The sequence below is a fragment of the Setaria italica genome, chromosome II (genome assembly GCF_000263155.2).
Source record: "Setaria italica strain Yugu1 chromosome II, Setaria_italica_v2.0, whole genome shotgun sequence".
Taxonomy (NCBI): domain Eukaryota; kingdom Viridiplantae; phylum Streptophyta; class Magnoliopsida; order Poales; family Poaceae; genus Setaria; species Setaria italica.
Genome location: NC_028451.1, coordinates 37,520,200 through 37,539,024, shown reverse-complemented (window position 1 = coordinate 37,539,024; position 18,825 = coordinate 37,520,200). Strand labels below are relative to the sequence as shown.

General features: G+C 44.4%; 4 protein-coding genes across 5 annotated transcripts; 3 read left to right on the top strand and 1 right to left on the bottom strand.

Annotated features, from left to right (window-relative positions):
• The first annotated feature begins 979 nt into the window (after positions 1 to 979).
• LOC101771412 lies at positions 980 to 3,293 on the top strand. Its single transcript, XM_004957321.3, has 2 exons — positions 980 to 1,871; positions 1,986 to 3,293. The coding sequence occupies exon 2, from the start codon at positions 2,717 to 2,719 to the stop codon at positions 3,056 to 3,058; it is 342 nt and encodes a 113-aa protein (XP_004957378.1). The 5' UTR covers positions 980 to 1,871; positions 1,986 to 2,716; the 3' UTR covers positions 3,059 to 3,293.
• Positions 3,294 to 3,526: 233 nt separating this feature from the next.
• Positions 3,527 to 7,952, top strand: LOC101770773 (inositol-tetrakisphosphate 1-kinase 6). Of its 2 annotated transcripts, none has more exons than XM_004957319.3 (12): positions 3,527 to 3,811; positions 4,205 to 4,240; positions 4,827 to 5,022; positions 5,198 to 5,286; positions 5,373 to 5,444; positions 5,530 to 5,732; positions 6,269 to 6,422; positions 6,518 to 6,631; positions 6,835 to 6,897; positions 7,004 to 7,140; positions 7,248 to 7,395; positions 7,560 to 7,952. In XM_004957319.3, the coding sequence occupies exons 1-12, from the start codon at positions 3,668 to 3,670 to the stop codon at positions 7,704 to 7,706; spliced, it is 1,503 nt and encodes a 500-aa protein (XP_004957376.1). In that variant the 5' UTR covers positions 3,527 to 3,667; the 3' UTR covers positions 7,707 to 7,952. The 2 variants fall into 2 exon arrangements, with proteins under 2 accessions (XP_004957376.1, XP_004957377.1); XM_004957320.3 differs by having other exon boundaries at positions 3,706 to 3,811; positions 4,831 to 5,022.
• A 219-nt stretch (positions 7,953 to 8,171) lies between these two features.
• LOC101770362 (mucin-5AC) lies at positions 8,172 to 12,543 on the top strand. The gene is made up of 4 exons (XM_004957318.3): positions 8,172 to 10,140; positions 10,405 to 10,483; positions 10,571 to 10,685; positions 10,957 to 12,543. The coding sequence occupies exons 1-4, from the start codon at positions 9,969 to 9,971 to the stop codon at positions 11,578 to 11,580; spliced, it is 990 nt and encodes a 329-aa protein (XP_004957375.1). The 5' UTR covers positions 8,172 to 9,968; the 3' UTR covers positions 11,581 to 12,543.
• A 276-nt stretch (positions 12,544 to 12,819) lies between these two features.
• LOC101769955 (ankyrin repeat-containing protein At5g02620) lies at positions 12,820 to 16,871 on the bottom strand. The gene is made up of 4 exons (XM_004957317.4): positions 16,554 to 16,871; positions 15,590 to 16,395; positions 14,433 to 14,842; positions 12,820 to 14,016 (listed from the first exon to the last, which is right to left on the bottom strand). The coding sequence occupies exons 2-4, from the start codon at positions 15,996 to 15,998 to the stop codon at positions 13,147 to 13,149; spliced, it is 1,689 nt and encodes a 562-aa protein (XP_004957374.1). The 5' UTR covers positions 15,999 to 16,395; positions 16,554 to 16,871; the 3' UTR covers positions 12,820 to 13,146.
• Between the last annotated feature and the right edge of the window lie 1,954 nt (positions 16,872 to 18,825).

Sequence of the window (18,825 nt, the reverse complement as noted above, 5' to 3'; positions counted from 1 at the left end):
CCATATTATCTACCATTGAAATAATAATATTATTAATTTTTCAAATAAATCTAAGAAAAAACAAGCATTAGTCTATGCCGAGTCTAGGACTCAGCCTGGGTTAGTAGGTTCCACACTCAGGACCTAGCCAACTAGCTATGGTTGGTTCAAAAAGAAGAGGTTATTGTTTTGCGAAGCAGCAGCCTTGTAAAACTATATATGAGACCATTACTCCATTACTCCACCACCATATGAGTTGTTGCTTTAAATTATTCGATTATAAAGTTAATAAGAGAGAAATGTTTCCTACTAAGCCGCCTCAAGATTACGTATCAATAGAGATTATAATATGACACCAATGTAGACTGCAAACAAGCGAAGACCAAATTGAAAACTCTAGTATGCAGATGAGAATTGAAACAGGGCGTTTTCTTTTACACGAATGAACGAGTACGTTGTGATGTGTGCACCATACTTCATGCTAGACGCACCTGCCCCACACGCTCAGTTGGTTGAGCACTTGGCCGGCATTGCCGCATCGGGCATGCATAGTAGTATGAAGGATTTCTTGTATGGCAGTAGAGGGCAAGAGGGGCAACTGGCAAGTCATGTTGACCACTACCTAAGATCGTTGAAAGGGCATGAAGCTTCTGTTTCAGTTCTTTTTTTTTTCCCCGACGAAAGTCTCTGTTTCAGTTTACCTTCTTCTTTCTCTCGGTTAATTGTCATGAAGCAAGCATACAAAATTGGATCGAAAACATTGCAGTATGATTCATGCAGATCCAATAGCTGATGCAGTCATATCTCTATCGCACTCAGCTAAGTATTATAAAATCTCAAAGATGATACAGTTACAGACTAAATTAATGACCACCTTAAAAGAAAAACAGTGGCTAACGGGAAGTCAATGCAAACTCTGACATCATGCATGATCTGGTTCTGTGTTATAAGAATCCTTGCAAGTTGTAATGTCACTTTATTTCCTGTCCGTATAGTCGTATTCATATATAGCATATCGAAGAAGCGACCGGTCTTCTGCTTCGATCCATCAAGAAAGTCTCCTGCTCGATCTCTGCCGCCTCAAGAAAACCTCTACTCGATCGATCATCTGCTGCTTTATTTGTATCGATGCAGCAGACCATCGCGTAACGATGGTGGAGGGTCTCATCTCTTTCGTCTTCGGCACGATCAAGAAGCGGAGGAGAGAGAGAAGAGCGATGGACTACGAGCGCCTCTCCTCCGGCGGCGCTCCTTCGACGCAGGGGCCGCTGGAGCGACTCACCAGCGCAGCCTACGGCGGCGTCAGCCGCTCTCAGAGCTGCCGGTTCGTCGCTCGTCCTCCGGCCGACGACCTCGATCTCTCGCACGGAGAGCGTCTCCTGCTCGGCGGCCGCGCGCCGCCGGAGGGTCTCCCGGAGAACGAGCTGCTCCCCGCTGGCCGGCGACGGGCCGGGCCTCGTGTGTCTAGGTCCCGGAGGTTCAGTAGCATGCGCCTGTTTGGATGCGGCGCGTAGGAATTTGTAGGGTGCGTGTGTGTGTGCATGTGATTGTAGGCTGTGGCATGTGCTGCAAGCACAGCTTGTCCAGGAGATCGATCGCCGAGAAAATCGGTGAAGTGTTAAGTGTACTTGACACGAACAGGACGCAGGAATCTATCTTAGCTTCCTCTGATGGCAAGATAGTGATGGCTGACAGATGTCTTAACATGTCTATGCATGCAGGGAAGAAGAATTCAGAGACACACTACTCGCAATTGTTGCACATGGATGCTAACTTTAGTATAGTTATCTTGGCATGCATAAAGCCATAAGCCAGTGAATTATGGAAAAGTCTATCCTTTGATCTCTCTAAAGGAAAATAAAAAGAAAGGTTTATCCAAGAATGGAGAAATGGTGCATCTTTTCTTTTTTATTGTAGCCTATTTTATCCATTTTTTACAAACTATTTTATCCGTGTTAGTCTAAATTTTTGGGAGAACTGAATTGAAAGAACTCAACACTTTGCAGGTACATAATACAAGAAAATCTTGAAGATGGGGATGTTGGCATGTGTGCTTCCCCTCCATGTTAGATGCAGCTGATCCAGGTAAATTCAGCTGGCTACATACCTGCACGGCTGCACCTATTACGATATTAGCTTCTGAATATAATTTTATACATGTATGCTGACTAACTCACCGTCTGAACATTTGAGGAAGCATGAACACATTTCAGCTGTAACCAGTTGGAATTGGCCGTGGGGCAAACCGGCAAAGACATGTTGATCACACCAAGATCATTGCAAGTGCATGTGCAGCCTCTGTTTCAGTTCACCTTTTCATTTTCCTAATTAGTTGTCGTAGACGAAACATACAAACTGGACCTATCACTTCACATGCATGCAGATCCAAATGCAGGTGCAGTCATATGACCATATCTCAATGGTAGTCAGCAAAACATTATAAAATCTCAGAGATGCCACGGTTACATGCTCAATCAGCGGCTAACGGGAAGTCAATGCAAACTCTGACATCATGCGTGATCTGGTGCCGGTTTCCCTATAAGAATCCTTGCGATGCCAGTTCGTTTCATCCCCACATCAAGACAGCAAGAATCGAGTCATCTACTGAACCTCCTGTTCGTTCTTCTGCTTCAGGAAGAGTAGAAGCTCTCGCTCTCCTGCTCGCTCTGCTGGTCCAAGAAAATCTCCAGCTCGATCTTTGCTGCTCCGGGTCGGTGCAGATCATTGCAGCAGGAGCATGGATGGGCTCATCCCGTTGGTGTGCGGCGCGCTCAAGGGGCGGAGGCGCGCGAAGAAGGCGGTGGACTACGAGCGCCTCTCCTCCGCCGGCGCTCCTCCGATGTGGGGGCAGGAGCGCTTCACCGGCGGCGCCTACCATCCTCGGAGTCAGAGCTGCCGGTTCGCCGCGGATTCGCCGGCCGGCGAGCTCGGCTTCGCACGCGACGAGGGTGACCGGGCACTGCCTGAGGGCCTCCGGGACGAGCCGCTCCCGCCGGCGGTCGGCGACGGTTGGCGCGGCCTGTCCAGGTCCCGGAGGTTCAGCAGCATGCGCCTGTTTGCGTGCGTCAGTGGCGCGTAGGATTGTAGGAATCCCCAGGGGCACGGACGCACGGTGGTGGGTTTGCCGTTTGTGACGCGAGCACATCCTGTACAGTGTACAGTACAGAAGGGAGAAGATCGATAAATCGAGTGAGATGTAGTAGTTGATGCGAAGCACAATGCAGGAATTGATCTTAGCTTCGCGCTGGTGGCAAGATGAAATTCTGTACTAACATGGCTCACTGCATTTTAGCATAGTGAACTTTTTTCTATGTGCACAGAACAGTTTCTGTATCCAACAGCAGACAAACGGATCTGATTCTCTGCAAGTTGAAACCCTCCTGTTTCAAAAAAAAGTTAACCTTTGCTTTGCCCGATTTCCTTTTATTTTGCTGCAAAGAAGAGGAGAATAATAGCAGGTGTGCTCTGAATTCTGACCTGCTGGCTGCTGCTGCGCCGCACATCTGGTCGCTTTCCTCCCGCCAGGTGCCGTCCATGCGCCGGTGGGCCTACCCATGGCACCGACACCTGGGCCCAAAGATCAGGAGCTTCTCCTTTCCCATGCCCGGCGGCTCCAGGTCCAGTCCCCACAAGTGCCAGCGCCGAGCAGAAACCGAGCCCAGCCGTTGGCATCTCCCGCCCCGAAGCCATGGCCATGGATCGGCCCGTACGGCTTGTGCTGGATGCCTCCCTCCTCCTCGAGCCCTCCGCCACCGGGGATGCGGCGGCGGTGGCGCTGCGGCCCGGGGCGGAGGCGCTTTTGCGGCGGCTGCGCTACTCCAACCTGGTCGTGGTATGAGTGACTTGATTCATGATCTACCGTACTGTTCGAGGAAATGCTCTCGCTAGATTGCCCCAGGAAGTTGGCTAAAGACGCAATCTTTTCCTGTTCACTGATGTCATATGCATATGCTTGAATATTTCTCACAATTACTAGTTTCCCTTGATATCTGGGTTCAATTTAGGGGGTACAAGTCTTGTGGTTGATGGGATGGTTGTTTACTGTGTTCAAGTTTTAGCCCAACTGTTCAAATGCTTGCTGTCGGTGGATCATTAGAGTTTAGAAGAGTTCATAAACCGAGCAAGCGATGGGCAATTGTCTCTTGTATCTTTTTAATGTAGTTTTAGTACGTTACCAACATGTGGAATGAATAGACAGCTGATTGTATCCTCATCCTTTTTTCAGGCAATCTGCTATGCGGAGGGCATGTCGACTAATGAGGTGCTCTATTAAGTTCATGTCTATAATTCGTTTCCTCTTGTGATACTTCTTCCATCTATGAGGCACTTAAGCTTATCATGCGGTGCTTCAAAAAATGGCACTAATAAGAATGAGAAACTAGTCACTTCTTATGGAGAGACACCTTTTTACTGCTGATCTAGAGGAAAATTCCTGTTAGATTTCTGATGAATGTCGTATACTTAAATAAGCTTTATGCTAGTCGGATGTTTCTAGCATATGTCTTAATAGACCAAAGTGCATGATAAATCATGTCAAGTTCTTCATAAAATAAACAGATAGAACTGAACCTTCGATTGGTCCTGTATGATTATAATTCTTCATATTGGAAGCGATGGGCATTCTTTGGACATTGGTTGAATTTTGAACAGTTAAGACATAAGCTGGCTAGTTGCTTCAGTAGAAAGATGTCTGAACTGTCAAAATTTCCATGCCAACTGGGCTTGACTCTATGAAACTGCTATGAAAATACTAGTGTTCTGATATTTAGCAAATGTGATTTTCTGAAAATGTCATGATAACTTAAAAGAATGTTATGCTTACACATTTCCCTATTTCCTTCTATTAGTCAGGCTTTCTGGAAATGGTCACGAGTTCACACTCCTTTGGATATATACCACTTCTTGCAAAAAGTGGGGATTGTTCTCCAAATGAATTAATGTTAGAATGGGGTCGAGCAAGTTCTTGTTTTTATGTGACTTCAAGAGTTGACAGAGGCTTAATTTCTGAGCTTCAGAATCACCACTGGAGAGTTGTTTCTGTAGGTAAGAAAATTCAGGCACTGAAAAGCCAGTTTCTTTTCATGCTGTTTTGAGTAGGTCATTTTGTATTAGGATTTTGCTCAGGATATGAATGCGGTGGTGCGTCTATTATATATTGGAACGATTTTCCTAGTGAGGGTTGATACTTGACGGTAACTGATTTTCTTCTATGGTCCAGGTGATGAATGCAGCATAGAGGTCCCTGGGGTTTTAAATGTTGGAAGGCTTCAGGAGTTACTTCTCACTTTGGCTACTTTAATAAAAAGGGTAAATTCGTCCTTTCCATCTACTTACACATTTTCTGCAATTATACAGTGCATTTAATTTTAAATCTATCCATTTCTTTGATTTAGGAAATAGGTGCCTCGTCTGTTCTTGTAATTGGGTATGTAATGAAACAATCACGTGAGGAGGACTTTGCAAGGGCAAGTTTCCTACAGTTTGTTACTGAATATTAACTAGGTGTTGGATATCAACTGGAACATCATGCTCTTCTCATCTTGCTTACAGAGAGGCGCATTTCCCATATATCCTAGTAAGGATGGTCTTATCTTTGTTCCTCTCTCATTCGAACTTCCTTTAAGTTCACAACTGCAAGAAGTTGATATGGTCCTCCACAAAATAACTGATGAGATTGTCAAGATTGATCCAAACTGCTCCATCGATTTTCCAAAAGGCATCTCATTTTCTGCAGGAATGTCTGAAATTATAAGGTATATCACTAGGCCCTACTTAGATTTGAAGGAAGTAATTTCGTGGGCGTGTATGTGAATATTTTTCTAATGCTTACCCTAGTAATTATGTTATGGCAACAATTGTTTGAAACATTGCTGTGACTCTGTATTATTTCTACATAGTTTCTGGTGAGCTATCTTTAGCCTACCAACTTTCTGTAATCAACATATTGATTTAACTATCAGAGGAAGTCAGCTTTCTGAAATTGTTTTCCAGAACACTGTTAAATCCCAACCTATCAGAATGCTGTAAAGAAGCTTTAACTCCATAGCCCAACTTTTTGTGCATTGACCAATTAGGAGTGGAGATTGCCTTTGCCTTGGTAACAACTTGCTGTTCCCAAACATATAAAAAATGTAAGGCAATAGCTTGCTGTATACTTGTGTGATGTTAGTTCTGCACATGAGCCTAGAAAAGTGAAGATTTGTGCAATAATATTTGCTGTTTTGAAAACTTCATAGTTTTCTTTGTTGGATTTCATTATTCTGTCTCACTATATCCCTGTGTTAAGCAGGTTTGTGGAAGAGCACCCTGATTTTTGCATCATCGATCCATTTAGAAATATTTACCCGTTGCTTGATCGTCTTCAAATCCAAAATATCCTAGTCCAATTACAAGAACTTGGCACCGAAGGAAAGCCAAAACTTCGAGCACCATATTCTTTGAAGGTCATTTTAATGTGGTTACCTTTTTAAGTTATTGGTCCCTATTTTGAGTGTTTATTACTGGTATAATTTGCCTAACTAGCCATTTTGTAAAACAGGTTGATAACTTTCATGATGGTGAATTAGATAAGCATCTAGCAGAAGCTAATTCATCCTTCCCATTCATTGTGAAACCACAAGTAGCTTGCGGAGTTGCTGATGCCCACAATATGGTTTGCTTTTTGTCATTGTATTTATATTCTTATACGTGTTGGGCCATATGCTAAGATCGTTTTCTGAATCATCACCTCTTATCATCATTTCCATGGAGAAAAAGTATTCCCATGTGCCACAACATTAAATCCAACCTTCTAAAATTCAGAGTTTGGCTTTACTTTTCCTCACGCAGCTGAATCATGGTTTTTGCTGTGTGCAGGCGTTAGTTTTTCAAATTGAAGAATTTAGCAACCTTAGTGTGCCTCTTCCAGCTGTACTACAGGTACAAGTACAACATTGCTCTTTTTCATGAATTTCCTTCCTTCTGGTTAAGGCTTTTCTTTTGTGATGCAGCTTTCAGCAACTGACCTGCTCAAGAACATTTTCAGGAATATGTCGATCATGGATCCAAGATTTTCAAATTTTATGTAATTGGAGACAAAGTTTTCCACGCCGTTAGGAATTCAATGCCTAATGCAAGTTTTCTGAAGCCATCTTCAGGAGGAGAACCTCTTACATTCAATAGGTACCCTTTAAGCATTACACATACAAGTGGTGGATTGCTTCATTATCAGTTGATTGTTCCAAGCTTGACACTAACACTGAACTACGCTTCGATTTGGCTTCTGCCAGTTTGAAGACTCTTCCGGTGGCTACTAAGGAGCAGCAACTGCAAACGAGGGTGCAAGACAGCAAATCGGTGGATACTGATTTAGTAGAGGAGGCTGCAAAATTTCTGAAGGAATCACTTGGACTTACGATATTTGGATTCGATGTCGTTGTAAGTATCCTCTAACACTTTGTATGTATGATGCTTCTGGTGTTCAGTACAGCCACAAGCCATTATGGTTCCTGTTACTCTTATTAGGATATGTATAAAATTGGATAGCCGAAAGCTGCATTGTATCAAGATATCGGTTAAGTGAGTGTTCTTTGGTTATGCAGGTTCAAGAGGGCACTGGAGACCATGTCATAGTGGACCTAAACTATCTCCCATCCTTCAAAGAAGTTCCTGATTCTGAGGCGGTGCCTGCGTTCTGGGATGCAATCAGGCAGACGTACAAGTCCAAGAGAGGGAAGGCGCAAACTTAGTTCAAGGCTTCCCAATGAGTGAATCAACCTGATAGTCTAGCAGAAGGCTTCTTGTCTCTTAGAGAAAGCAGGCGAGTTTGTGAATTGCACTATTGCAGGCAGAGGTAATCACCAAATGTAATGGATTCTGGAGCAAACACGAACAACGTTCAGCTCCACTTGTGGGAATGTAGGAATAAGTGAAGATGAACAAACCAAGCTGTAATGTAGCTGTTAATCTCATCCTTCCTGTGTACTTGATGTCAATCTGAGCGACCCTGTGAACACAGCTGCGATTAGAAATGAGAACTGTGATATGCGTACTGCTGCTGCGCATATGGTGTCGCTTCTCTGCGCATCTTGATGTGGTTCTACCATCTGATTTGCTAGCCGAGTTCAGCAGAAGTGTTTCCACGCAACTAAAATTGAGATGCACAGCATGTTCCTGAACTTCTTTGTTGAGCGAAATCTGAAGGTTCATTCGTCAGCTGTGTTGCTGGTCGGACTCGGACCTTATATTGTGCAGATTTGTTCAGATCTGGAGCGGTGCGAATTGATTGATCCCCCAAGGTCTGAGCAACTCCCAAGAATTTTACGAGTGTCACAGCCAGTATCAAGCGCAGACGTCCATTGCCGATGTCAGTCCTGCGGAACCCCTCCAGGCTTCGTTGGCGAGGTGACAGGTCCACCGTCGCCGGCAGAGTAGAGGTCAGCTCGTCACAAATGGTGGCCGGCTGGTGCCACCGCAGGGAGCACAACGAAACTCCCCTCCGGAAGACGAGATACCTACCCGACTCTTCCGCCGCCCGTGGTCAGAGAGCTCGACTGCATTGCCGCATTGGTGATCTCCATGTCCTGCGAACCCATCAGGCATCAGCCATCTCGCCAGTGGAGGTCAAGTGAGGCCACAATTTACAGTGATGGTCGGCCCGGACGTCGCCGCCGCAGATGGCATGCCATACCTTCTCGCCGGACGAGGGGCTCCCCGCCGGCAACCTCGAGCTTCCGCCGCCGCTGGCGATCGGCCGCCTCCAGAATCAGGGCCGTTGCTTGTTAAGGGTACAGAAGTAAAGGGGTATCACGTAAAATTCCCTCGGCGACTTCTTTTGACTTCTCAGATCTTGGCCGCAGGAGCTTGATCGGACGGTCAAGACGGGCCCAAGTTTGGATCGCGATTATTAATCGCGATCCAAATCGGGGAAGGGGGTGAAAATAATGGAAAACGTGTTTGAAGCCCCTTTTCATAAAATCTTTCGGCTGCCTCGGTACTAGCTGCGTATGCGGACCGTATAATCGCGATCCAACCCAGAATTGGATCGCGATCCAAATCAGGGATGTAAATGAAGAGAAATTTACCATGTAGGGGTCATTATGAAAGAATGTCCTGGAGTCAACTCTGGCCAGCGACGGTTGACCCGACCGACGGCCGTGACCCTTCAGCATGGCCGCCGCCGCGCGGCCTTCCGGTACGCTGCCGGTGAACGTGGGAGAAGGAAGACCTAGGTTCCTGGGCGCGTCTGGGCGGAGGCGGCGCAGTGGCATCTGGGCGTCCGGCTTCCTGACGGATTTGTAGGGCTGAAGAGCAGGCGCACGCGCAATCCGGGACATCGACGGCGCCATTCATGGAGGAGGCAATGGGGAAGGTCAAATATGTGTTCTGGGAGATGCATTTGCAGGCCTGTAACAGCTCGTCTTCGGCGCCGTCGACAACTGTTAGCCACCGATCGAGATGAAGACGCGAGTGGAGCGGGAGAAGCTCTACGACCACCTCGGCTCAGAGCTGAAGGTCAACCCGGACCTAGAAGGGAAGGCGTCAAGGCGAGAAGATAATCAGAGGTGAAGAGCCTTCCAGGCTTCTAGCTCCTGCTCAATTCATGCCATGGTTCTGATTTCTGATCTGACGCAACATGCCCTCTACCAAAACGCCATATGGAAGCAGTTTGAGATGGATGACCTGCAGGCAAAGGCCAAAACTGAAGAAAACGATTTTGTGCCATATGGAGGCCAAGGAGAAAGGAACATCGCACCGAATGAATCATCGACTCTGACAATATGTCCATCCGGTCGCATATGCCTGTCCCTTTCACCAACACATCTCTTACATTTGTTCACATCGTGTGGAGCTCCAAGGATGGTTTCAGCATTGCCGGCACGATTTTGGTACTTAGAGTATTCCGGCAGCCTCATTCCAAGATGGTGATATATGCTCCTACTCTCCCAGCGTCCCAAAGCCTTTGGGGATTGCTGTTCAGGCATTGTGATTAACGACCTGTGACCCTGAAGATGGATCGCGTGAAGAGGTTCACTGGCATGGCAAAGGGCGCGTCTGCAATCCCAGTTCGGAGAGATGAAGATGAGAGCTTGGTTCTGTTTGGGGACCTGTACAAGCATGAGAAAGAGACGGATATGAACCTCCTTGAACCAATGTTCTCAGTGGAGTTTGAAGCTGTACAAGGTGAGGGTTTACCTTTTCTAATCATTCACAGACTCACCTGTTCATGCTGGTACTACGTGACAGGCATTTTTTTCTCCCTGTATTATCACTTAGAGGTTAAAGCTAATCAGAAGATGTTTACACATGATCATTTCATTTACTAAAAAATAATTTTGATTGTGTGTTTTGGAGCATTCTTAAAAAACATCAAGAAAATGTGCAATTAATTAGCTTTCCAGAACAGATCATGTGATGAGGGTGTGTTGCTTCTTTGACTGGATATAGGAGATAGTCGCATGTTTAAGCTTCCTTCAGGAAAGAGGGATTACCTCCTGCCAGATAGTGAAAAGCATGATTACGATTGGTGAGCACATTGATATCCCTAATTTTAATAATATCCAAATGCACCCATTGTTTCAGTTTTGTTGTCAAACATAGCTATTAATTTCAGGCTCAAGACTCCTCCAGCAACACCACTATTTCCCTCCCTTGAGATGGAAGCCAACTCCTCCCAGATGGTTTTTCAGAAGGAACTGCCTACGCTACAGCCAGTCAGAACTTCAAGGGTATGATGAATGTTGCACTTGTACCTCTCCCTTTACAGCTTTACATATAAATGATGAACTAGTTCAACACTTCAACAACTGTAACCAAGCTGAAACATTCGATCAGGAATCCAAAACATTCCACTAATTAATCATCTAATCTTTTGAGAAGCTTATCCAAGCCAAAGGGGAAATATTTGATATTTGCAGTACAAATTCTTAAAAAAAAAGAAAAGAAAAGTTTCGGCTCTTTTTTCCTTGATCTTAATGCGATATTGTGAAACTTGTACAGTTCTCAAGCAAGCCTGACGCTACAAGTGCATCAACAACGTCTGGATCGCCTACCTCCAGCTCCACTAAGTCTGTAACTCCAACAGCAAGGCCCAGCTCTTCATCATCAAAGAAAAGCCTCAACAGGGGAGCTGCTGCTCCATCTAAAGAGCAGGATTCAGCTTACAGAATAGATAAGAGGTCCAGCTATACACCTCTGACGAATAGGCAGCACAATTCAATTCCTTCAGCTCCAACAACTACCACTACAGCCACCAAGGCATCCAAGAAAGCTTCAGGCAACAAACCTCAACCATCAAATGCAGTCAAGAATGTGGCCAGACCGGACAAGGCATCGAAGGACGTTACAGCACCCGCTACGAAATCTCGCTCGAACAATTCTTCAGTTGGTGCAAAGGATAAGAAGGTTAATGATGGCACCACCAGGAGACTATCATGCCCACCCGCTGCAACGACGGACAATGTGCAGGCTACAGCAGCACCAAAAGGGAGGAGCAGAGCTGCCACCGGTGCTGTGCCTGCTACACGTAAGGATGCCGGTGCCACTGATGCGGTACTGAAGGGAAGGAGGAGAGCAGGAGAGAAGGAGCAGAGGCCAAAGCTTGGAAGCCTTGCAAAGAAGTGAGGACAGTTGTGTCAGATGATAAAAGTAGATTGGTCATTCTTGTTTCAGGAGGGGATGGAGAGAGAGTAACATCCATTTCCACCCAATATATGCAAATACACTTATTGGAATGAACTTGCAGTTATTTATACATTATTTAGTTCCTTATGAAAATACATGTAACTCAAAGTTCTTCATTTTTCTTGTTCTTGTGATAGTGATATAGACGCCACCGTTAGTTAAATCCCTGCGGTTTCAAAAAACTTTCACCATGTGTTAAATGCATATATAATCACACAGAATATTTTGGACCCAAGATGTTAATTTGACCGCGCATTAGTAAATACAACTCCTAATCTGCAAGGAGTTGAGAAATTAGAAGCATTCGATTAGAGTCCACGGAATAGACCCACTTTTACTGAAAAAGAAGATAGCAACTTGGGCACCACTCTCCTCTTTACCATACGCAAATTCTTCCAGTTGTCAACTCATGGTTTCGTCCGCATCTTCGTCAGGACTTCACTTTTCCATAGAAGTTTCTGGACTTCAGCCTTGTCAGTATCTCATGTAACAGAAGCACGAAGATTGACTGCTAATACCTGGTAGAGTAGAACACCGGAGACAGTTACACGAGTCAGCAGCGTTGAACTGAACCATGGAACTGACCGAGCCGGCGACACGTGAATCCAATGCCCTGCACAAAATGGTTCTCCCTCTCTGTTCCTCGTGACCATCAAGCTGGCGCCTGTCGTTTTGCAGTGCGCGGAATCGTCTGCCGACGTCCAACTGAATGATTGCTGGGCTGAAGCGATCAGGTCCAATCGCCAATTCGACAAGTCATCCTGTGCGTGCGCAGTGTTCAGTCGCTCTACGTAACTACGGCGGATCAAACAGGTAGGTGAGCTTCAGGCATCTGGACTTGCGATTAACCGGCTGGAAACGCAAGAACAGGCTTCAGAGGTGAAGATGCTGGAGAGTTGATAACATTCTAAAATATCTGCTTGTTTTCCAGGGAAACAGCAGCAATTTCAACGATTTTTACGGGCATATCTTATCTCGGAAATAACAGCTCCACAGGCATTTGCATTTGATTTGACAGAACGGCTACAAATGCCGCATAATTATGACGGTCAATAAAGTTGAAAACGATCAACATATGGCTGTCCCAGTTTTCTCCAGTCCAAGTCCAAAAGGTCATTTGTGATCATTGTTTTTGGCCTCAGTTTACTCAATTCTCGTATTGCATCATATGAGCATCCATGACCACATAACTTTTGACACAAGGGCAACTTATTCCATACTATTCTACTATACAGATACAATTCATGGTTCTCATTTCCATCCACAATAATATGAGAGAAACAGCTTGCTTGGCAAATACTCATATTTTGCCTACAAAAAGTTGCTACTCCTATCACCTGGAATTCACCCCTCTGCTCATGGAAGGAGGCTGCAGACTGCAGTTACATACAGGTGCCATGTTCTAGGCCTAAACATAGTTCGAGTCAATCCCACTTAATGCCATGGAATGGTGTCAGGCAAATGGGTTCATATATACAGGACTCGGCGACAAGCATTGTTGGTATCCTAGAGGGCGTACATCTTCTTATATTCGCTGTTCATCAGCTCCGTTTCTGAGTCAATCGATATGGACCATGACTGGCTTGTGGAGGTCCTCCTGATCTTCCTCATGCTCTTCTCTTCCATCCTGTGAGTAACAATGCAATAGCACATGGAACCGAGAGTGGCCACCATGATGACAGTGCCGATCGCCATCGTACACCAAGCCAACCACTCGTCATCTCGGCCCACGACAACGTAGGTCAGTGCTATGAAGGCTGCTGAGATGCACAGGCATGCGAGCCACATCAACTTGTTTATCACAAAGACCATCTTCTTCTTTGCCTTCTGTTCGACGACAATTAGAGAGGTCTGGACAACGACAACAGCAAGGGAGATGAAGAGAGCCAAGGCATCAAAGACCAAGAAGATTATAAAGGCTGGATCACTGGCTATCAATGCTTGCCCCAAGGTCAAGTTCGGATCAGGTTGTGGAGGCATCGACTCCAGAAAATTACCAGGGAGCTGGAATATGGCAGCAAAGGCAACGGTAGCAATAAGCACTGCAACTACAGTATTGGAGTTGATGGCATTGTTTAGCCCGCCAATGTGGAGCTTTTGAATTCTCTTCTTTATTTTTTGGAATTGCATCTTGGTCTGGCGTGTTTGCTTGATCTGTGATTGAACGTCATGCCTGATATCGCTGACTGTCTGCTTAAGCTGCTTGGCTGGATTAGGAGGATTTACTTGCTCTTTTGCAGTTACACCACCAACCTCTTTCAGGATGTTAATGAGCTCTTCATTACCCTGTTTCTCTGCAATAGCAAAAGCAGTCTCTCCAGCTCTATTAACCGCATTGATTTCAATCCCTTCAACTGATATTAGGGTCTGAACCATCTGTAAGGAAGAGACAAATTTCAGATATAGTACGAGTTAGTAATCAGTTCTTTGAAATGATAACTGCATGCTATTACTAAGATAGAGAAACATTAAATCCAAAACTGCTTAGAAATTCTTGATTTTTAAGTTCCAAGGAAGAAAATATTCTCATTTTTTTAGTAGACCCTGAACTTAACTTTTCTTTGATTCCTGGAAAATATTCAAATTCTTCTTGGAGTTATTTCAGAAAATATTGGACACTAAAGGTACTGATCAAACAATATCTCATCAATGCGAGTAACTTCATTTTAGTACTAATCCTAAGCAACATAACTACAACCATAAATAGGACAAAACATCAGATTATTAAAACGTAAAGGGGAATCCTGAAACCAGGGAAGAAATCAGAAGATTTTCTGAGATAAGATCCTTACAATGGTGTTTCCCTTCCGAGTTGCAACATGCAATGGTCTATTCCCCTTGCTGTCTTCCACATGGATAACTGAGACATCAGGTTTCAACAACTCGAGCAGAATTTCCGCATTTTGGCCTTTTGAAGCCATGTGTAGTGCTGTCTGTCCCTTCTTATCTGTTCTGAAACCAATCCCTGGATCCTTATTTAATAGTGCAGTGACCACCTCCACATGGCCCATTCTTGCTGCTGAATGCAAAACTGTCTTGCCATTATTTCTTGCAATCCTAGCAAGGCTTGCATCTGTTTCTAGCAAAAGATTAACAATATCGATGTGCCCCTGAGTTGCAGCAGTGTCCAAAGCGGTGGCATTTACAGAATTTGTTGTCATAGCTAATGCAGGAAAGGCTTGCAGCAGCTCCTTCAAGACATCTGCAAGACCAGCAAATTGAACTGATATAAGTATGTTTTTCTCAAAGAAGAAATGAATAGAAACATTTTGGAAAAAATAAGATAAAATAAAACATTCTTTGTATTAAACGGTTACGAGTTAAAACGGCAATTTGCTCTTCATGACAGCATACCAACTCAAATATTTGAAATTACACAGCCTGATTGGTTTGGTGAAGGTTTGTCGCTGAGCAAACAAGTATTGTGGGCCACTATCTCATCGCTAGATCTATGTCCAGGTAAATTATATTTCATGTTCAAAAGGATTGCCGCTTCTTTGTTCTAGACATACAAACAATACTTTTAGCAAGGTTGTAGGAAACTGTAACTCATTGTAAATCAATAATGTGTCTGCAAAACCAAGAAAGACAGACATGATATGTTGGAACCTAGAACAAATCAGCCAAGTAAATTTATCAGCCATTTCGTTGCAGAAGGTAGTTAGCGTGTAAATGATTTAGCACTTCATGTCATTAGAAATAAATTAGGGAAATGGTCCCTTCATGCTCATAGAGATCTGCAGAAGTCAATGAGATACAAGTCATTTTTTATAAACATACCAACTGCAAGCACTAATGAATCAATATGAAAGGTCAGATAGAACTGCCAGTATAAGCCAGTGAATCCACATATTAAAGAATTCCAATTAAGACTAGCCAAATCCTCAACTAATCGACTAGGCAGGTACTCATTGGGACCAAATTCAGTGATGAAGGAAAGAAACCTAACCCAGATGGCCCTGCTTTGCTGCAATATGGAATGCATCGAAGCTGTTGCTGGCCTTGATCCCTGCTGACTGCACATCACAAGCCTTCAAAATCTCACACACAACCTCAATATGCCCCTTTTCAGCAGACACATACAGCGCAGTCTCACCGTCCTGATTTGGGCGGGCAGCTAACTCCGCCACGAGCTCTGGGTCGCACTCTGCAAGGATCTTCTGGACATGGGCAACGTTGCCAGCCCTCGCTGCGAGGTGGAGTTCGGTGTCACCCCGCTTCCCAGGGCTGTCCTTGTTCCTTTTGAAGCTCTGCTGCTTCTCCATGGACAAGAACTTGAAGCTTCTCTGCTTCTCTATCCCCCGGAAGCTCTTCAGTTTTTCTAGCGGGCCATGTCGGGTGCTGGATTGCTTCTCCATGTCCAAGATCAAATGGCTCTTTACTTGTTCCCTTTGATGGTATTGTGACGAATCTCAAATTGTGAAGCCTTGTACTTGCTTAATACGTCTCCAGTTGATGGAAAAATATCAGGCCTCTAGATCACAAGGACACAAGTTTAGCATGTCCTTGCAGAATCCAACAAGCCCCCTCTAATGTCTTCGCACCAACTACTGTATCTCCCTTAGCTTTAGCTCACACGAACACCACTTTGGCTGCTTGACAGATAGACTAGGGATCGTCTCCAAATTCTTCCGTACAGGTCTCCTACCGCGCGGCTCCCAGGCCGATACGCAGAAGACGCTTGCAGAATTTGGAATCGAGACCTCTCGCACACCCTTCAAAGGCACCTAAGGATGAGTCACATAACACCTCAATCTGCAGAAAGGATCATCAGAGTTAGCGTATATTAACGTCTTCTATATGATCCTAAGTTCCTAACGAAGAACAGCAAATCGAACGAACATTAAATAAATTTCTAAGGAAAATGGGGGGAACACACTTATCCCCAAGAAGGAAGAAAGAGAGTTCCTCACCACAAGAAAATAGACACCAGACGAGAAGCCAAAATCAAGAAGCCAAGGGGGCGCCTGCAGCGCAAGAATCAGAAGAACAAGTGGTCCCAGAGCCAAAAAAATCGCATCTTTCTAGCACTAGCCAAGGGGGAAAAGAACGCGGTGGGATGCTGGGAGCTAGTGGGTATCTTGGAAGTAGGGCGCCTCCAAAGTTTTCCTCCGGCGGTCCCTCTCCTCGACCTGGAAGCTCACTTATTTAGGTTGGAGTGCTCCACCACCCCCTGCTTATCATCGAGGACGACGACTGCTAGAGGAAGTGAGCACACGTTCGGTAGTCTTCTTCTTCTCTTGATTTTTCTATTTCACCCGTGGGGGAATATTTGTGGAACTTTGCTGCCAACTTTTTTGCGTTACAAAAAGAAACTCATCCTCATGCGGCATTTTCTAATCATTTGCCTTTTTTATATACTGACGTTTGCCTACAAAACCATGAGGCCCATTTACATTAACGAAAGGTGAACTAATTTATATGGCTAAAATCCTACACGAATTCTTTTTTGCATGACGTTCGGAAAATGTAATTTTTCCGCTAAACATAGACAATATTGGGTTTTTAATAACTGCTTTAGTGTGCGACTTTAACCACTAGTATTTCGCATACAGTATGTCATAAACTCTAAAAAAGATTATATGGTTATGAAAGTAATTCCCAATACAAATGTACAATATTTTCTAATATTTTTAACCTAAACATTTGAAAGTTATGGTGGTTAAGGTTTAATAGTTTATTTGATATCCAAAATTGTGAGAATTCTCGACACAGAGGAGTAGCTAAAGGTCGCTTAAGCCTGTGCTTCCTTCTTTTTGTACAGTCTAGCATAGTTTTTGATAGCTTTGGGCAACAATGGTAACAGACACTTTGTGCTTTTCAGTTCAATCCTAGCTTTTTAGCTGCCTCGTGACGAATATGGTAAATAAAATCCTGTCATCTTGACGAAAATGATAGGACTTAGCTTCCGAACGGCCTTCACAGGACTGTACCACAACTTTATGATGACTCTTAGGGTCTCAGTCGGTCCGGTCCCGGCCAACCTCCTACTCCCTCGCAAGAGTTGCGGTGGAGCAGTCGACTTCTAGTGCGGAGAAGGCTAAGGGGACGCTATGCTAAAAGAGTCAATTGCTTGAAATACTTGACAATTTTTTTTCAATATCTAGTCAAACTTATTTTTCCTAGATATTTTAAATGCTTAATCTGTAAACATAAATTCATGTGTACATGTATCTTAAAAATAGTGTTTATATACTCTTTTAAATTTATTCTAACGGAAGATAATGGAAAAATGCCATGATAAATAAAAAGGTGACGTTTTTTTTAATCAGTGGATTGTCCGGCTTGCTTGAAGCACTGAGATCGCTGTTGTGATGTCTTGTGATATTATCAACTCCATGCAAAGTTATTTAAAAGAAAACACGCAACGGCTAAACACACATGCTCCAATCAGCGCAAGTCATCTGGGACCTCAATCTCAAATTGGCCTAGATTTTATTACCCTTGGAGTCACCCACGCACTGCAGGTTACAGGTGGGGCGCGGCATGTTTGTCTACGTTGTCCTGTGTCAGATAGTTTTGTATGGAGTGACCCAATGTATTATTATTGTTTTCCGGTTTGTGGTGAATTTTTTTTTATTTATATTCGTCTGGTGGCGACACAACCATAGCATATGCATGAGACGCAGTCGCGCATGCAAGTGGGCGCTCTCTCTCCTCCCAATCCTTTTGTCTTTTGGGCAGGACACAAAGCGAGTGTTTGGATACGAGGTGCTAAACTTTAGGAGGATCATATCAAATATTCGGATGCTAATTAGAAGGACTAAACATGAGCTAATTACAAAACTAATTGCACAGATGGAGTCTAATCCGCGAGACGAATCTATTAATACATTCGTCTCGCGGATTAGACTCCATCTGTGCAATTAGTTTAGTAATTAGACTATGTTTAATACTTTTAATTAATATCAAACATCCGATGCGACAAGTGCTAAAATTTAGCAGGGTTCCAAACACCCCCAAGACGGTTTGGCGGCCGTGGCTCTCAACGTCGCTGGTGTGAGCAGCCAAAAAGGCAGAGGCAATGTACATCACGAACCCCACACGTTAAATTCTGACGCCGATATTTTGGTTCCTAAAATATCGGGGCCCCACGCGAGATGGTGATATATATTACGACAAACACGACTAACAGTGGACTAACTCGGTGGGCCGGGCGAGATGCCCAGTACCGGATGGATAGTG

Bases quoted from the DNA above. Each gene is read 5' to 3' on its own strand.
- LOC101771412 (XM_004957321.3), top strand. From the start codon at position 2,717: ATGGATGGGCTCATCCCGTTGGTGTGCGGCGCGCTCAAGGGGCGGAGG.
- LOC101770773 (XM_004957319.3), top strand. From the start codon at position 3,668: ATGGCCATGGATCGGCCCGTACGGCTTGTGCTGGATGCCTCCCTCCTC. The intron at 5,733-6,268 runs GTATATCACTAG...TGTGTTAAGCAG, and splicing joins GGAATGTCTGAAATTATAAG to GTTTGTGGAAGAGCACCCTG. The intron at 6,632-6,834 runs GTTTGCTTTTTG...TGCTGTGTGCAG, and splicing joins TTGCTGATGCCCACAATATG to GCGTTAGTTTTTCAAATTGA.
- LOC101770362 (XM_004957318.3), top strand. From the start codon at position 9,969: ATGGATCGCGTGAAGAGGTTCACTGGCATGGCAAAGGGCGCGTCTGCA. The intron at 10,484-10,570 runs GTGAGCACATTG...TATTAATTTCAG, and splicing joins GAAAAGCATGATTACGATTG to GCTCAAGACTCCTCCAGCAA. The intron at 10,686-10,956 runs GTATGATGAATG...AAACTTGTACAG, and splicing joins AGCCAGTCAGAACTTCAAGG to TTCTCAAGCAAGCCTGACGC.
- LOC101769955 (XM_004957317.4), bottom strand. From the start codon at position 15,998: ATGGAGAAGCAATCCAGCACCCGACATGGCCCGCTAGAAAAACTGAAG. The intron at 14,843-15,589 runs GTTAGGTTTCTT...CTGGTCTTGCAG, and splicing joins AGCAAAGCAGGGCCATCTGG to ATGTCTTGAAGGAGCTGCTG. The intron at 14,017-14,432 runs GTAAGGATCTTA...TCTTCCTTACAG, and splicing joins CTCGGAAGGGAAACACCATT to ATGGTTCAGACCCTAATATC.